The sequence below is a fragment of the Rutidosis leptorrhynchoides genome, chromosome 2 (assembly GCF_046630445.1).
Source record: "Rutidosis leptorrhynchoides isolate AG116_Rl617_1_P2 chromosome 2, CSIRO_AGI_Rlap_v1, whole genome shotgun sequence".
NCBI lineage: Eukaryota > Viridiplantae > Streptophyta > Magnoliopsida > Asterales > Asteraceae > Rutidosis > Rutidosis leptorrhynchoides.
Window position 1 is genome coordinate 547468462 of NC_092334.1, and position 19617 is coordinate 547488078.

Sequence of the window (19617 nt, forward strand, 5' to 3'; positions counted from 1 at the left end):
CAAATAGCCAAGTATGAACCTGAGAAACATATAGAAAACTGTCAACGAAAAAACGTTGGTGAAATCATAGGTGTTTGTAATAAACGTTGTTTTTGAACCACAAGATTTAGTATTCCCATAACGTTGATTATCATAATCGTTTACATTCCAAAAGTATTGTTCGCGAGCACCCAATTATCAAGACTTAACGTTTCCTTCCATAGAACCCCATCACAATAGTGTTAGAACATACACTGTTTCTCGAAAATATATTTCATCCGTAGACGGTAGCGAACCGTCCGTAATGAGGGTTTGTCAAACCCGTATGGCCACACAATATAAGTTCTCGCTTACACCCTGCAAGTGTAACTAATGATAATCGAATTGAGGATTTTTGTTCTAACTCGCTGTGGAATGTTTGTTTTCCTTGTACTTGTGTTCAAAGTATAAAAGTAAGTAGTACAAAATGTAACAAAGTATATGTTTCTCAGCCCACAATTTAAAAGTATAAAAAGTTGTTGAAAAGGTGGGACTATGATCTCACCTCGAGTGCACGAGTATAAATGTACTTCACAAAGTAAACGTGTGCATGAAAGTTGCTTAGCCTTGACCTAAACAAGTAAGTTATATCAATTAACCGGTTACGACACAAGGTCGGGTGAAATGTGTTCAATTAGTCCTATGGCTCGTTACGACTCGATTAAGTATAGCATGTGAATCACGTTGTCAAGTTTCATACAAGAAACAAGTATAAAAGCATGTTAGAATGATTGTATAAAAGTTTGGTTAAGTTTGACTAAAAGTCAAACTTGGTCAAAGTCAACGAAAAAGTCAACGCGTTCGGGTCGGGTCCCGAACTATTTTCCTATGCTAGTTATTCATATATAAGCATATTAGAACAAGTTTCATGTGAATCGGAGGTCAATAGCTAGTCAAACATTTCGCGTGAAAAGTGACAAAGTGAGTAGAATCTGGCCAGACCCATTTGCGCGCCGCGCGGGGTGAGGTGCGCGCCGCGCACCATGCTGTTCAGCTATTTTCTGCAGTTTTCAACTTATGCACGAATCCAACTTCAAATACCCATAAATCCTAAACCGTAAACATCTAAAACAAGTATCTTATATCGTTGGAAAGGTATTTTGACAAGGAATACAACTAACCACTTTTCATCAAGCAAAAACATCATTTACAATAACCGAAAACTCGTCAATTGATCAAGAAAGGTTTATTTTCAAAGTTTCAAGTTCGTAAAACGTATTTTATGATTCGGGAATCCACTTTACACATACGATATGCCGTTTCGAAGGTAATTAAGCATACATTGCATCTAAACACTTACTAACAACATTAACAAGCATTCAACGCATCAAAAGTTCATTTCAAAGTCTATCAAACCCTAACCAAAATTCACAAAAATCAATAATCATGTGTTTGAAGTTTTCTTAATCAACCTACGCATCAAAACGAAGCTAGTGATACTAGTAACACAATTAAAACATGAACTTTAACAATCAAACAACATTTAATCTTCCAAAATGCAAGATTAAGCAAACCCATTTCAAATGTTCAAACTAGTTACTCCAAACCACAAATCGAGCAAACAAAGCATATATTCATGTTACACACGAGCCATAGACACTAACTAACACAATTTCAAGTATATAAAACGAATTTAGAGAAATTTAGTGTTTTAGAAATGTTACCCAAACGAGATGAAGTTGGTATCAAATTGTAGAGGATGAAGAGAGGATTCCAAATATGTAATTTGTTTTGTTGTAAGCCTCCTAGATCGAATTTAGATGATGAATGATTGAATTGGGTGTTTGTGTGTGTGTTCTTGCTAGAGAGAAAGAGAGAGAGATGGAGGTGATTGAATGGTGGTGATTGGGGTGGACTAGTTGACCTAGTCAACTAGTTTGCCCCGTGTCAATTTTAGTCCCTCGAGTTTAGAAGCGGGTGCGGGATTTAACCGATCGAATATTTTTAAAACGCAAGTTAACGAGAGATGTTATAATTAAATGACGGAATTATTATGAACGTTAGTCAACGGAAACTACGAATTTAAATAACGAAAGGTATTATTTAAAAAAAAAGACGGTGTTAAAAATAAATTTAACGGAAAAAGGCGGGATGTTACATTACCTACACCTTAAAAGAAATTTCGTCCCGAAATTTAGTTGGAAGTAGTAGTTGTTGAATCTTCATCGAGGTCTTGTGTTGCCGATTCTACGAGTGAGGGAAGGTACGTCCTTGGGTATTTCAACGAACTTTGACAGTCGGGATTTCACGTTGTCTTAGAGTTTGGGTTCACGATTCATGGTTTCGACCGGCCCTCCTAGGAATGAAGTTTATCGTCGATAGTGAGTTCATCAAAGAAGATAACAAGTTCTCGTTTCGCAAAACACGTCTTTGAGTTGATACATCGAATGTAGGATAAACGGAGACCCAAAATGAGTCGGAAAATCTAAACGGCTAGCAACGGGTCCAAAACTCCCCAAGATTTCAAAAGGATTAAAATATCACGGATTTTGTTTTCTATGTTTCCCGAAACGGATTGCACCTTTTCCAAGGTGCGACTCTTAACGTGACGCGGTTTCCCACGTGGAATTTGAAATGTTTACGTCTAAATCGGCGTAGCTCATTTGGCGACAACGAGTCGTGTTGGGTCTTTCTTGGATATGGATAAGTTTTCTCGGTCGCTCATGCATAATCCCGGTCCCGGTGAATTGGTCATCGTTTACTTGGTTCGACAAAAGGAGAATGACGTTTCCGGTCACATGTGGTTTCAAAAGGAGTGACGTTAAAACTCGAATGAAAATCATTGTAGTACGAGGATTCGGTTAAAGGAAAATACTTTTCTCAAGTAAATTTGAAGTTGGTAATACAAACTTGTATTATGGTTTCCAAGGTTTAAATCGCATGTTTGTTCGGTCCGTCGGGTTGTGGATGGTACGCGGTACTCATGTCTAAACGCGGTCCCGAGGCTTTTTGTAAGGTACTCCAAAATCTAGAAGTGAAACGAGGATCTCGATCCGAAACGGGGTACATTTCCCTAAGGCATATTGAACAAGTTTGCTAGGAATTGAAAACGTTAGCTAGGACAAGTTTCTCAAGAAAATTCGCGTCGCGGAAGATTTATCGGTTTCCAAAAACGTTCGTCGGGGCAAGTTCTTATCGGGTTTTGAAAACGATTGTTAGGACTATCCACCCTCGCGGCGAATACTTGTATGACGTGAAGAGTCGCTCTCCATTGAGAATTTAGAATAAGGACCTCCTGAACCGGAAGTACGAGGGTGATGCAAAAGAAGTTCCCGCCCCGATGTGAGCATAACGAGTAAATTGTAGTTAGTCAATAAGACTGCGCGAGGACGAGCTAGTATACCCGTGTGACATACGGTTGAAGTCGAATGGAATCGGTAATTCATTCGGAAGCATAAATATAATTTGACAATAATTGAAGGTGTGTCCCCGGTATGGTTGTTATAAATATTCTCGGAGTTTTCGGATGTCCAAACATGAATAGATGAAGTCATGTACATGGCTCATGGTGGTGTTTAGGTTGATCGAGTCTAACCACCATCACGTGTCACTAGAACTTTGGTATGTCTTACCGTAATATAACCACGTTGATCGAGTGTCGTTATATTACGCTAACTCATACCTCCATTCCCACATCACTCCATAGATTCAAGTTCGTGTCATCGTGAAGACCTAAAATGAACAAAATGTAACGACGTCTCAAACGTGACTCATATTAAATCGAAAGAATTTCTGCAAATCTAAGGAAGCGTTCCCCGAGGGAAGTGTATAAATGATTGTTCACGTCAATGCGGTTCGAGTCAGACAAAAATGTATTCAGGTATGAAAAGAGTAACGAGTCATGATAACGAGTAGCACGCAACCGTAGTGATAAATGTTGATGACGATACTCACCTAGAGTAGTGATGGTAGTAACACCGAAAAGTAGAGAGTAAGAAACACCAGTGGGAAACCGATAGTAAGTTGAAACGGTGGCAAATAACAATCCGGGAGACAGAGTTCCCGAACAAGTGTGACTAATGAAGTCGTCGTCATCCATACGTGTATGAATCATGAATTTACGTGTGTTACCAAAAAGTGGCGGAATACGAATTCGTATGATGAAGGTTGGGTACCATTAAAAAGTTTGCCTAAGAATGATTCAAGTATAATGCACAAGTAGTCAAGTAAGTGCTATCTATAGCAAATGTATGTCAGAATGCAAATGCTAACTATCCGGTTGTAGTCTAGACTCACTAATGCGTCCTAACGACTCTGTTAGATACACTAATGCACGTCCTAGTTCCCTACAACCTGGCTCTGATACCACTTGTAACGACCCGACCAAAACCGTTATTGACGGCGCCGTTAACTTAGGTCCCGTTGCGTGGTCGTAGTCCCTATGTGAGACTCGTTTGACCAAAATTATGTCGCATTCATTTGAAAGGCACAAGACTTGCAAGTTTAGTTTACAAAACCGTTCGACAACAAGTCTAAGTTTACAAAAGTCATAAAGTATAAATGAAATAACTTGCGACATAATTAGTTTAAAAACACAGTTGCTATAAATAGCGTAAGTATGTAAACAAAAGTTTGAATCCAAAGGTGCTATCACTAGCGTATGTATGTATGTATCTTGACTCCAAGCAAATAATCAGAGTGTATGCATGTATGCTTGACTCCAAGCAAGTATGAGTGTACGCGGAAGCATGTATCAAATAGCCAAGTATGAACCTGAGAAACATATAGAAAACTGTCAACGAAAAAACGTTGGTGAAATCATAGGTGTTTGTAATAAACGTTGTTTTTGAACCACAAGATTTAGTATTCCCATAACGTTGATTATCATAATCGTTTACATTCCAAAAGTATTGTTCGCGAGCACCCAATTATCAAGACTTAACGTTTCCTTCCATAGAACCCCATCACAATAGTGTTAGAACATACACTGTTTCTCGAAAATATATTTCATCCGTAGACGGTAGCGAACCGTCCGTAATGAGGGTTTGTCAAACCCGTATGGCCACACAATATAAGTTCTCGCTTACACCCTGCAAGTGTAACTAATGATAATCGAATTGAGGATTTTTGTTCTAACTCGCTGTGGAATGTTTGTTTTCCTTGTACTTGTGTTCAAAGTATAAAAGTAAGTAGTACAAAATGTAACAAAGTATATGTTTCTCAGCCCACAATTTAAAAGTATAAAAAGTTGTTGAAAAGGTGGGACTATGATCTCACCTCGAGTGCACGAGTATAAATGTACTTCACAAAGTAAACGTGTGCATGAAAGTTGCTTAGCCTTGACCTAAACAAGTAAGTTATATCAATTAACCGGTTACGACACAAGGTCGGGTGAAATGTGTTCAATTAGTCCTATGGCTCGTTACGACTCGATTAAGTATAGCATGTGAATCACGTTGTCAAGTTTCATACAAGAAACAAGTATAAAAGCATGTTAGAATGATTGTATAAAAGTTTGGTTAAGTTTGACTAAAAGTCAAACTTGGTCAAAGTCAACGAAAAAGTCAACGCGTTTGGGTCGGGTCCCGAACTATTTTCCTATGCTAGTTATTCATATATAAGCATATTAGAACAAGTTTCATGTGAATCGGAGGTCAATAGCTAGTCAAACATTTCGCGTGAAAAGTGACAAAGTGAGCAGAATCTGGCCAGACCCATTTGCGCGCCGCGCGGGGTGAGGTGCGCGCCGCGCACCATGCTGTTCAGCTATTTTCTGCAGTTTTCAACTTATGCACGAATCCAACTTCAAATACCCATAAATCCTAAACCGTAAACATCCAAAACAAGTATCTTATATCGTTGGAAAGGTATTTTGACAAGGAATACAACTAACCACTTTTCATCAAGCAAAAACATCATTTACAATAACCGAAAACTCGTCAATTGATCAAGAAAGGTTTATTTTCAAAGTTTCAAGTTCGTAAAACGTATTTTATGATTCGGGAATCCACTTTACACATACGATATGCCGTTTCGAAGGTAATTAAGCATACATTGCATCTAAACACTTACTAACAACATTAACAAGCATTCAATGCATCAAAAGTTCATTTCAAAGTCTATCAAACCCTAACCAAAATTCACAAAAATCAATAATCATGTGTTTGAAGTTTTCTTAATCAACCTACGCATCAAAACGAAGCTAGTGATACTAGTAACACAATTAAAACATGAACTTTAACAATCAAACAACATTTAATCTTCCAAAATGCAAGATTAAGCAAACCCATTTCAAATGTTCAAACTAGTTACTCCAAACCACAAATCGAGCAAACAAAGCATATATTCATGTTACACACGAGCCATAGACACTAACTAACACAATTTCAAGTATATAAAACGAATTTAGAGAAATTTAGTGTTTTAGAAATGTTACCCAAACGAGATGAAGTTGGTATCAAATTGTAGAGGATGAAGAGAGGATTCCAAATATGTAATTTGTTTTGTTGTAAGCCTCCTAGATCGAATTTAGATGATGAATGATTGAATTGGGTGTTTGTGTGTGTGTTCTTGCTAGAGAGAAAGAGAGAGAGATGGAGGTGATTGAATGGTGGTGATTGGGGTGGACTAGTTGACCTAGTCAACTAGTTTGCCCCGTGTCAATTTTAGTCCCTCGAGTTTAGAAGCGGGTGCGGGATTTAACCGATCGAATATTTTTAAAACGCAAGTTAACGAGAGATGTTATAATTAAATGACGGAATTATTATGAACGTTAGTCAACGGAAACTACGAATTTAAATAACGAAAGGTATTATTTAAAACAAAAGACGGTGTTAAAAATAAATTTAACGGAAAAAGGCGGGATGTTACACCAGATAATGTCAAGAGGATAAAATGTTGGCGGTTTGCCAAACCCAGGAGAATGTGAGACCTCCAGTGAGCCGCTGTGATGGCTACCTTGATGCTGTCCAGAACCGGTGCCAGAACTGGATAAGGTCACAATTTGGTCCTTGACATGGGAGATGTCTTCAATATTGATGATGGGAGGGTTAGTTTGCCCTGAAATAATAACTTTTATTAGTTTCCGCCACTGTGATCTTGGTGACGTATTAGGATTATTATCAGGGTTATAATAATACCCACCGTGGCTGGGTTCGTGCTGAAAACTTGTCAAGTTGCTTTCGGAAATTTCCTTAGCGGTTTTAGGTCTTTTGCTTCCGCCGGGAGTGACCAAAAATGTGGCTGGGCTGTAACGCTTCTGCCCATCTGAGGTTTTCGGGATAGCGACGGATATTGGATCCGGATTAGTGACCGGTGTAGATGTCAGTGTTTGAGATGCGCCACCAGTTTTGATGGCGGCATTCGTCGACGACTCGACGACTAGTTTCCCCTCCTTACGGGGATCACCTTCCGACAATTTGGATATGGGTACCCTCTTGAATTTAAGCCCTTCAATGTTAGGGCGGCGGATCGCTTGACCAAAGCCCATCTCTGCAAAGAAAAACAGTCGTTAAATATAAATAAAATAAAATCGGAACGAGAAAACTTACAAAGAACGCTACGGCATGAAGAGCATACTCATTCCGTTACAAAGCACCATTGGCACCTTATTTGTCCAAGGCCAGTAACATCGAACGTTACCTAGCTTCATCATCACCTCGCCGTAAGGACGCATGTCAAGTTCAGCGTCCTTACAAATATTGAACAGATCCTTTTCTTTCGGAGTCAAATCCGACGTCTTGGACAGTTCTGGAGAACGAGTGAAGCGCCACGGAACCAGATGAGCATGCCCTTCGCCTAGCACGTCCTGGTGAACAAACAAAAACATATCCCTCCAATCATGAAGCGATGGAGATTTCTTCGAGGTGAAGTTGCATTTCTTCTCGAACGTGTACCAACCCCTCCCGGAAGCTGATAACTTGAACGTTGCGCGAAACACGTTCAAGAGCGCCGGTCGATTTTGTCCTCTAAAGAACATCTCGAATATAATTACGCGTTGTCACGCGTGAGGGTAGAGTTGTGAAACACCAATCTGATAGTGTTCCAAAACTGAAACGACGAATGGCGTAAGTGGTAAAGGCAAGTTTCCCACAGAGATCGCCTTCAGGTATAATGTGAAGTAGCCGGTTGGAGGATTATGTGCACGTTGTTCGTACATCGCCACCATAATACGCCACCCGGCAAGCGGTGGATAATCGGCGATATACTCCTCTAATAAGTCGGTGGTCACGTTGCTATACTCTTGGTCTACGTCAGCCTTAGACATGATAACTACACTGACCTTCGAAACAAGAAATAAACGGTACGTGAATAGAGAATGTAAGGCACGTGAAGATGTTAACAGCAATTGGGTTGAATTTTAATTTGAAAGCGCAAGGGGTAAGTAAAAATGAGAGGGTAAAAGCCTCTATTTATAGGAGATGCTTTGAGTGGGCCTCAACCTTGGGCTTTCATCCTGGACGTACACGTGTCTTTTCACCATCGGTTCGTGGCCGTTAGATTCGCGTCGTTCCACTTCTTACAGCTGTAACAATGATGGCCTAGGGAACAACACGTTTGGCGGCTGATGGGATGTTTTCGGTGTCAGAATCACTCATGATGTTCTTTAAACATTATAAAAATAAGGCTGATCAACATCACTTTGATAATGTACAAATACCATCATTTCGCGTGTCGTATTGCTTATGACACCAGGTTTATATTTTCATAAAAAGACTATTAGTTTGGTCACGTACAAGTATATTTTGTACTCAACTAAACTGGGGGACTTAATGATGTACGCTACGTCACGTGTTGCGTCACGTTCTACGCGTGGCGTCCAACCTGAACTTTTGGCAAGGCAGCTTCGGTATATTCAAGTCAACGCCTCGTGACCGTTAGCGTTCCGTCCTTACTTGGTTGACTTGGTATTACTGAGCTGGACTGTATTCCTACGTTTCATGAACGTGGAGGACGTGGAGCAGGTTATAGGCATGATTAGATGATTCTAATGGCAGTTAGAGAGAGTGGCACTATTATGGCGGTTATTATACATAACCGTCCATTATCTATCTATAAATAATGCCCCTAAACCTCATTTTAATGCGAATCGATCCATACACGAATCTTCTCTTTATCTCTACCTTGGAGGCTCGGCAAAAGACAAACAACACCACAACCCTCATATCCCATTTAACCGGAGGAACCCCTTCCAAAAGTTAGATCTTCCATTTTATTCACTTGCACTCAAACTAGACAATTTTGATTTGATTATGAACAATGACATATTGGCATGTTTTGATCATCAACAATGACATATTGACATATCAAAAATAGTCGAAATCAACTTGTCCACGATATTCCATCTCTATCCTTTTGAAAAATATAGAATAATGGGAATATATGTTTGATTACTTATTTTCTTAAAAAGAAAATTAAAAAAGTACCCTTAATTAAGCTTATTAAAAAATTTGGTACTCTTATAAAATTTGCATATTTGCTCTATGCCCTTATACACCGCCCTCATGTGTGGAGTGCGTGCACCGAAAAAATTCAATTGTGATCTACTCATGATTTGTCGCGAATTGTATTACTCGATCATGACCGCATAATCGGGATTTCTTGTTAACCACACATCGCATGTCGCACGTGGCGGCCGGTTCAACGTGTGTAACTACGAAATCCTGATCATAACTGGGTCGTGATCACGCCGTAACCCGACCATGAGCCTTTATTCATCGGGCATGTACATGTGTGACATGTTATGACTGATAATCTCTCGATCATAATTAAGATAGTTAATAGTTATATCAGGATCATCTCATCATTAAATTTCATAATAATTAGCGTGGATGGACTAAAAAGAGGAGTGGAAGAATCACCTCTCATTTTATTATATACATGTAATTCTTAATTTAAAACGGGGATATTTTTATTATCATGCCTTTTTAAGATATATAATATAATATAGAATAAATTATCCAGTACAATACAACTTATTGATTAAACTAGCATATTACACTACAACTATTAATTAAATTAGCCATATTTTATTGTTTGAGTTTTTCAAGTAAAGGTAAATGTTGCGAGTAATTAAGACGTTAAGTATGCATGGTTGGTTTAATAATTGCTAAATTCGAGAATTGATAAAGTGAACTACCACCAAATGTCCATATAATCTATACTTGTAATTGTAACTTGTAAGTAATAAATTCCATTTTTCTATTTTTAGGGGTAATGACATGCCATTATCTCTATCAACGATGCCAACAACTCTTGTCAATCTTTAAAACTTATTACATTTCTAGAAACGTTTAGAACTTTTATACTTGTGATGATTCTCAAGATCGGGGACAAAACTATTTGACAAGAATCGGTTACCGGTCAATCATGTGATTAATGTTATTCGTACACTACTAAATATAATTTAACATATTGTAAATATAATTTAACATATTGTATATTGTATAATTTTAAAACATTTTAGTGATGTACTGAACAAATTAGCACCTTATGTTTATTAGAAGGATGATGATCATGTAGCAGGTTGTTCAATAGGGCAATGATGTGTAAACATTATATTATACATTATACATCGATTCAAAGAGAGAACACAAAAAAAATAAAAAAAGTTGCACTATTCAATTGGTCCTCAATTGTAATAAAAACCAATTTGAAGGGTAAAACATACCAATAATTAGTCAGAGATTTCGACTTTTAAAACACTAATGTTTCTAATACATATATGCAATAATGGTGAAGTATTTCAAAAACTTAATGCTAGCATAGTGGCTTGGTCTACATGTTGACTATCTGAAGTGTTAGGGTTCGAGTCCCCCTAACCCACACTCTTTTTCTAAATCTTTTTTTTCTACATTTATCTATTAATACCTCACTTTTTAAAAACTTTTACATTTATATATTAATACCTCACTTTTTAAAAACTTTCATAATACACCCCTTAAGGTTTTTTTTTATATCTCTAATTCAGTCTTCCCACTCTTATTCTTTTATTTTTCATTTTTTAAAATCTAACTTTTTTTTACAATATTTATGACTTTTTTTTATTTTTTCTTTACTACATTTTTTTTGTTTTATTTAAAATCTTTTTTTACTCCTTTTTTTTCCTATTTTTATTATAATATTTTTCCTACTCCCACACTTTACTATTATAAAACAAAAATATTCAAATTATGTTGATTTTAACTATTTTATTTATTGATTTGAAACATGTTTCTTTTTAACTTTGTTATGGTTATTGATGTTTAATTATTTAATTTAAAACATAAGTTGTGTACAACGAAAAAATGGCTAATGAATTTGAAACTTTTTAGCAATTTTCTCACCTTTCCCCCCAATTTTTACATTATGTTAAATTTCACCCCCTTTTGACTAACTTTTAATTTTGACCAACCCTCTGATTTAAGAGATATATATTCAACAAACTATAAATTTATCAAAATGAATACGTAGATCAGTTGGTAAGGATGTTTGTTGAAATCTTAAGGGACGCAGATTCGAACCTTGAAGTTGCCTTTTTCTTTCTTTCTTTCTTTCAGGCTAGAGATTTTGGGCCCAGCGAAGCGGGCCGACCCGAAAACTTGTTGTATTTATAAAAGGATAAAGTATACTACTGTTTACAATTTGTTTTAGTTGACAAAAAGAAACTTGAAAACTTCACTAAAACTACAACACAAACAAACACAACTCAAACTAGGGACGCGACCAAAGATACAAAACTAGCAAACCGGACAAAGCAAGCAACCAAGAACCAATCAACTAGGAGTGACCTCAACTAAACCAATGTATAAAAGCTAACCAAAACACGAGGCCTAAACAAACAAAAACAACGACAAGCCGAATGGGACATCTCACAAGCCTTCCACGTTAAAGTTTCTAAGCTCGACGCTGATATCGGCTAAAAAGTCACGTTTTTACCTCCGATATTAAGCCCTAAAGTAATCATTTAATTATCTCTATTGACAAATTTAGAGATTATTTGCTTTATTTAGTAGATCAAGTGATTATGAAAACGATGCAAGAATAATTGATGAATACGGACTTAAAACGAAGAATCTAGAGCGAAACAATGAAAATCAAGTTACGATCCACAAACAGCTATGCCATATGGGCTTGCCATACGACCTGCCTAGATGCTACACGGGCTGCCAAGATCCAAGCACGTGGATGTCTCTCCCGGGTTGCCATTCTACACAGGCTCACCACACGCGCCCTGTGCCCTGCCGGCCCATTCCACATGGTCTGCCATGCCCAAAAAGCCTATAAATAACCCTATTTGTCATCCATTTTTCCACACGCTTCCCTCACTCACAATCTCACCCTCTCACTAGTTTTTCTCCCTAGGATTATGATATAATTATCGATTAACGATAATTACCTAGAGTAGTCGTTAAAGAGAGTCTGTAGAAGATTGGAGGTGTGTCAGAAGTTGTCACTTTTGTAATTTCGGAACTCGATTAATCTACTAGTATTTCTACCCCTTTAATCTATCTTTTCATCATGTCTTTCATTATTGTTATGCTAGATGATATTAATGCCATGATTAGCGAGTAGTTATCATTAAGTGTATGTTGCGATGTAATTAGTTACGATGCTGAATTTTGACTATGAAATGTGATGCTGTTGAAATGCTTTCCGATAATGTTTTAAACTTGATCGCTTAGTTATTGGCTCTTTATTGAGATATCGCGAACCTCGATTCTGAGTACACTATCTGGTGTCCCCCTTTTGTTAAGAAAACTCTTCCGGATACACAGTGCGTTTGACGGAGGCACAACGGTTGTAGTACATCAACTTACATTACGAATTTCGACATATGAAGCTTTTCTATTGGAACCTTTGTGATGTGCGTTTACTTTACTTATAAAAATGGGACAAAACAAACACTTTACTAACAAACAAATGGGCAACAAATCCCAATCACAAATGGGCAACAAATCCCAATCATATGTAGCTTAGTTAAAGGTAAGCCCGGTCGATCCGCAGGGAGTAGTGTGTTTAAAGAATTGAATCACGGTTAATTAAACCAAAAGGGGGGGGGGGGGGGAATTTTCTCAATATAGAGACAATGATGTTAATAACGAACTAAGATAATAACAAGTAAACAATGATAAAAGACGGTGTCCACTTAATTGATTTCCCTCGATGTGGATTGTAAAACAGTTAAACCAATTATAATGTTGAAAGATATATAGTCTTATGACTACTGGCCAATAATCACGAAACCTCGACTAATAAGAATCAATCAACTCTCGTCAATCTTTCCTTGTCAAACAATCTATACCCGACTAGTAATCGTGAGATTCAACCCAGTTCTACTCTCGTAAAACCACAAACCACAACAGTCTCCCGAATGTGATTACACAATTGTAAAAATTTCAATACCAACCAATCACCAACTACACTTGTACACCGATCTCTCAGAAGTACTAAAGTAGTTGTCTAGATCACCAGAGGTGTTGAAGCACAAATCGTATATTGCAAATGAACTCTCGTTAATCGCTCAACAATTTATGTAATTGGAGTAAAGTATCAAATCTAAACAACGGTGGGTCTTTGGTTGAACACAACGATTATGAGTCCAATCAACTTCATAAAATCATGTAAATTAACAATCCATAATCAAGGGTTTACAATCAAGTAAACACACACTGAAATTAGCCTAACATAATATAAGAAAGATCAAACAAGTAATCAACACCAACAAATTTCATACTTATATTGATAAGAAAAGAAATTCGAGAGTACCAATTGTGATGTGAATCAATCCCACAATATGATGATTACAATTATTAGAAGATGATGAAAAATTAGGGGTAAACCCTAAAAATCACCCCTGAAGAGTTCTGGAACAAGTGGAATATGAAAAACTCTTTAGCTACTCCAATTTTTAGGATTAAAAGCAGTTTGGTCGAAATTAGGCACTTCCTGGAATGGGATTGTACAATCTCGAAATGGGATCCCTTGAATTTTCACTTTGGTACAGGTTCGAACCACAACTGCAACACTTCATTTTTTAACTCGGACCTGGTCCCGGAATGGGATCTCATTGGTCCCGGAATGGGATCAAGTTCTGATCAAAATTCTTCAAAAGCTGCATAGATCCCGAAATGGGAAGCAAGGATCCCGGAATGAGATCAAGTTCTGATCAAAATTCTTCTCTTTTTCGCGTTTCGGCTCGGGACTCAACTTCGGCTCCAAATCTTCAATAAAAATCCACAAACTAGCACTCATCCAAGCTTTTCCATTCACATACACCTGAGTTCATAATTCATTCAAATATGTACAGAAAGTTCACACAACCGATTCAACAATACAAAAATTCGGACCGATATTGCGACTAGAAATGTATATAAACGAAACAATATCAAATCCCCCCACACTTGACCCTTACTTGCCCTCAAGCAAGATATAAGTACAAAATATATATATTAAACAATTAAGTCTAAGTTCTCCTCCGGCACCAGTTTACGACAAGCGTTAAGAGAAAAGTATGAACAAGCAAAGGACTCGAGCAACGTTAGTCACCTAAGCAATCCCGCATATCATACAAATTTAATTTCTCAAAACTACGAGATGCCTAGCAATCACAATTAAGTAATCGTCTCTAGAAATCACATTTAGGGCCGAGATAGCATGACATAGCACCTCACCAAATAGGTAAAGATTAAACACTCAACTTTTCATTTAGGCAAGATATCGGGTCAAGTGAAATTTACAATCCACGAATAAGGGTGAGCCAGCAAAGTCAGGGCTGCTAAACACACATCCGAACCGGCATGAGCACCAAGCATGATATCAAAGGAGGACATAATATGGGTAAGATATATGGATGGGTGGATCGGGTGGTCATGACACAGATATAAAGTGGTGTAAAGGCGAAGCTAACTCATTATTACCAATCGATTGACAAGTTACTACGGTTTATTCTAGCGTGACAACACTTAACCAAATCCGGATTTACACACGGGAGTTTTCCTTCGGAACCTTATTCGATACTATTATTACAATGAAACAAAAATAACATAACAATTCACCTCTTTTTTTTTTCATCAGTTTTCTCTTTTTTTTTTTTTTTAATTCCTCAAGAAGAATGTATCAAATACAATGAAAAGCAAATTACATGAAGGAGTAACACTCTCCGGAAGTCGTGGCCCTCACAATGTGTATCATGGCCATTACATACAAAAAGATCACTCAAAAATGCTCTAAACCTCTCACTCTCCCATGTGTGAAAACTTCTCCAATCAAGGCAACCAAAATTATTCTTCAATCCATTATCACTAAGTAACGAGTCAATGGAAAAGTAATAAGGAGCTAAAACCTCTAAAATCGGGTAGGAATGGGAATATGGTTTTCGTTGTGGTTTTCTAGCGGCTTACGCTTCTAAGGGTAACTAGATGGAATGTTAGCACACAGAATGGGTCTTAACGACCTCGGTGGACTGGTTGCAAATTGGTTTTAAAATAAAAAGCTATAAGATTCCTAATGTTCTCGTTATCATCTACCGTACTTATATCACAAAAAATATGATCCCACTTGGTCCGAAAAGGGAGCAGGTAAATACACTACACAACAGCACACATCTATAGGCAAGAGACCAAAAAACGAGTGTCTACGGTCAAACACTCACACTAAAGTCCATAGTCCACATAACCTACACACATATGCTAGTCATGCAATTTTAACCTTACGGTCGGCTCCACAAGTGATACATCTCGGATGCCAAAAACAAATCTAATGCTGAAGGAGAGGAAATTATTATCCGAATAAGAATTATACCCAATTAAGCAAAGTTTTGAAAAAAAAAAAATAAGACCATTTTAAGCACGTCACGGGTAAATAAAATCCAATTTTAACAAAGGTCAAGTGTAACAACCAACCCTCGAAAATTTATCTCCCCCCACACTTAAGATCATGCAATGCCTTCACTTGCATGAAATCAGACTAAATCAACAGATTTGAGAGGCAAAAGTGTAAAGGAGCGAGAACTTCCCAGCAAAAAATAGCCGGCAAAAAATAAGAGCAGGAAGTACGAGCACAAAGTCCTGAGCATGCAAGCCAACAAATAAGCAAATCCATCCCCCTGTTTATTCATACAAAAGCAAAGACAAAAGAAACCAAATTAACATATACAATACTATACAATGGTACGTGTGCACGTTTATTAACGAGTCGCGCACGAGACTCGACTACCATCTCATCAACTAATGCATGGGTGTAAGTAGGTTCCATCCTTCACACCTTCAGAACCACCATGAGAATTACCAACGATATGAGTCAATAACCAAACGTCCGCCATCTTTGACTCCTTACACAACTCTTTCAATTTATCTTTTTCCTTTCTCGACAAATTAGATACCAACATTTTCCTCACATGTTCATCTTTCTCAGTCATGGCATTACGAACTCGCCCAAATAACTTTCACATCGATCTATCAATAACTTCATCCTTGGGCGGTTTAACCAAAGGCTTCCCATTAGAATTCCCCCACACTTAGGCATTTTACCCACTCCTATCGTATCGTCAGTGGGTTCAACACTATCAACAACATTTATAGAACCTATGGGGATGGGTGATGGACTAACATTATGTATGGTTCGAAAACTCATACTCTTACCCCTATCTCTCAAAGTTAATTTCCCAATCTTCCAATCAGTCAAAGCACCTACAGTTGCTAAAAATGGTCTACCTAGAATAAGTGGTACAACCATATCCTCTTTCATGTCAACAACTACAAAGTCAGCGGGAAATTCTAATGCACCAACTCTAACAATAAATTCTCGGCTATCCCCACAGGTCCACTAACCGATTGGTCAATTAATCTCACACCCGTGGTTGTTGGCTTCAGGTCACCTAAATTTAACCATAAGTATAAAGAATAGGGTATTAAGTTGATACTTGCACCCGAGTCTGCTAAAGAACGTATCAAATCAGATCCATCCACGAGACAGGGCATAATGAATGGCACGGGATCACCCAACTTGGGTGGTAACTCACATTTTTTAATAAGGGAGTTGCATTCCGCTTCAAGAAATGCGGTAGATGCTTTCTCGTGCTCACCCTTCTTAGCCAACAAATTCTTCAAAAACTTCCCATAGTTGGGCATACCTGCAAGCACATCAATTAAGGGTACATTCACACAAATATGGTTAGTATCATTAGACTTACAAACATGCTTCCTTGGTTTCTCGGGCTCGAGGGCTCGCGGGTATGGAACTTGCGGCTCATTAACTTTCAATTTTGGTGAACTTTGAACTTGCACTTCATCCGCCACCCTAGCTTCCATCTTACGCTTAACCCGAGATACATAAGACTTGGTCTCCTTCCCCTTTTGTACATTCTCGTTTCTCAATGGATCGACATTTAAATTCGCTTAAAAATTTGACGGGAGAGCAATCGGTTGCGACTTAGGTGAGGGTTTAACCTTAGCTTCTACCTTCGCTTCAAACTTTTTTACAAAATCTTGAACTCTTAACCTAGGAAAATCGGTAGTACCCATACTATTCACTTTCGAAACATTTAATAAAGGATATGTAGCACACTCGGATCTGGTGGACATCTAGAACATTAAGGAGTTCCCAAATTCTGGAGAGATATCACGAACTCGTATTCCATTGTCCATGTCAAGATCAACACTATTCACACTTTCCCATCTATTCTTCAAACTCTTCACACTTACCCCTCTTTTCACTTTCGCTTTATTTCATAACCAAGAGTAAAAATCGGAGAGAACCCCTCGGAACCATACCCCGCAAAACTAGCAATGGCGTTAACTTGCGAGTAGTTGGAAAATTGGGGTGCCTTGTTCTTTTGCGCACTTTGACTTGTACCTGCACTAGGGTTTACCTGGGTGTTTGATAGAAGAGTACCCGGTGGTCTCTCCACTAACATTGTTGCCATTTTACCCATATCGCGCTCCAAATTTTGGATCGAGGCTTGTTGAGTTTGCAATTGTTGCCTCACTAATTCTTCGTTCTGCGATTGTTTAACCATATAACCACGCACCAAATCCTCTAAGCTATCTTTCTTCAGGACTTGTGGTTGAACTTGGGGTTGAACGGGTGCATGGTATTGATTTTGGTTTTGGTATTGGTTTAAGGGTGGTTGATAGTGTGGTTGAGGTGGTTGGTATTGATTTTGGTTTTGGTTTCGGTTATTGAAACCTGGGGGTCCATTCCGCTAAAAAGCAAAGGTCAATTGATTACCTTGGTCCCCTTGGTAACCCATGTTCCTTCCTTGGTATGCATTTGAACTTCCACTTTAATTTTGAGCATTAACCAGAAAATTCAGATGCTGAATCATCGGTCGATCGTTAATATCACAGTCCTTAGAAAGATGAGGACCGTGGCAAATCTCACAGCCCACTTGCATAGCGACAACCGTTGAGGTTAACTTCTCAATTTCCTTTCCAAACTTTTTGAATTGATTAGATAATGAAGCAATCATCTCACCACCATCATCCTCCGAAGTCGCATTTGCTATTGCCTTTCTTACCGGGGTGTCCCTCGAAGGTGTCCATTCAAATGTATGAACTGAAATGTCTTCCAACAACTGATAAGCTTGGTTTGGAGACTTATACAAAAACACACCACCTGCTGAAGAATCAAGAATACCTCGTGTATGTTCATCAACCCCTCGATAAAAAGTTTGGACGATTTGCCCTTTTTGTAACCCGTGTTGCGGGCAATTTCTTAACATTCTCTTTAAGCGTTCTCAAGATTCATAAAGTGATTCATCATGTTTCTGAGCAAAGGAACTAGTAACTTTTCGGCCTTAGCCGGTGAAAAATACCTCGTAATAAACTTATCCCTCAATTGAGCAAACATAGTGATGGAGTCGGGTTGCAAAGATTTCAACCATGCACTAGCATCACCTGATAAGGAATATGGGAAAGTTCTCAATTTGAAAGCATCGTCAGTTACACTTTGATTCTTGTACAATTGACACCCTCGAATTGTTCCATGTGTTCAATAGGATTATTGTTGGTCCTTCCATCAAACAACCTCTCATGCAACATATGAATAAATTGACTCTTAACCTCCCAAGTCTGGGCCGTAATGTCGGGCCTTCGAATGACGGGTAAAATTGCTGGAGGTGCAGTTTGTCGCGTAGTCCACATCGGTTGATCATCCGGATTCTCTGCCATTTCCTCTTCTTCTTCTTCGAATGTTTCTTCGTGAACTATTAGGTCCAAATCATGAGTGGGACCACTAGTTTCTGATTCCGTCTCAATCTTTTCTTTCGTTCCACTAGGGCTTCCCTTTGGTTGTTGATTTTTCTTTCGATCTTTGGTCTTCTTGGTATCCTTATGAAACTTTCTCTCCGGTTCAGGATAACGTTCAACCAATTTTCCCGTAGGCAAATGGGGCATAAACCTTGTCACCTAGCTGTAAGATTAGAAGCACAAACAAGAAAACTGTAAACAAAAAAATTAACTTTCGTGTGATAAATCCCAATGAAAGGATCGAATAACCAAAAGTGATACAATCCTAATTGTACACCGCTCCCCGGCAGCGGCGCCAAAAAGTTGATGTGCGTTTACTTTACTTATCAAAATGGGACAAAACAAACACTTTAATAACACACAAATGGGCAACAAATCCCAATCATATGTAGCTTAGTTAAAGGTAAGCCCGGTCAATCCGCAGGGAGTAGTG

At 38.2% G+C, this 19617-nt stretch overlaps 1 protein-coding gene and 1 non-coding gene across 2 annotated transcripts; one reads left to right on the forward strand and one right to left on the reverse strand.

Annotated features, from left to right (window-relative positions):
• Positions 1 to 16712: 16712 nt before the first annotated feature.
• LOC139889674 (uncharacterized) lies at positions 16713 to 17246 on the reverse strand. The gene has a single exon (XM_071872611.1). The coding sequence runs from the start codon at positions 17244 to 17246 to the stop codon at positions 16713 to 16715; it is 534 nt and encodes a 177-aa protein (XP_071728712.1).
• Positions 17247 to 18629: 1383 nt separating this feature from the next.
• LOC139894991 (small nucleolar RNA R71) lies at positions 18630 to 18734 on the forward strand. Its single transcript, XR_011775463.1, has one exon. It is a non-coding gene; the product is annotated as a small nucleolar RNA R71 (small nucleolar RNA).
• The last annotated feature ends 883 nt before the right edge of the window (positions 18735 to 19617 follow it).

Coding starts and splice junctions, on each gene's coding strand:
- LOC139889674 (XM_071872611.1), bottom strand. CDS start 17,246: ATGGAAGCTAGGGTGGCGGATGAAGTGCAAGTTCAAAGTTCACCAAAA.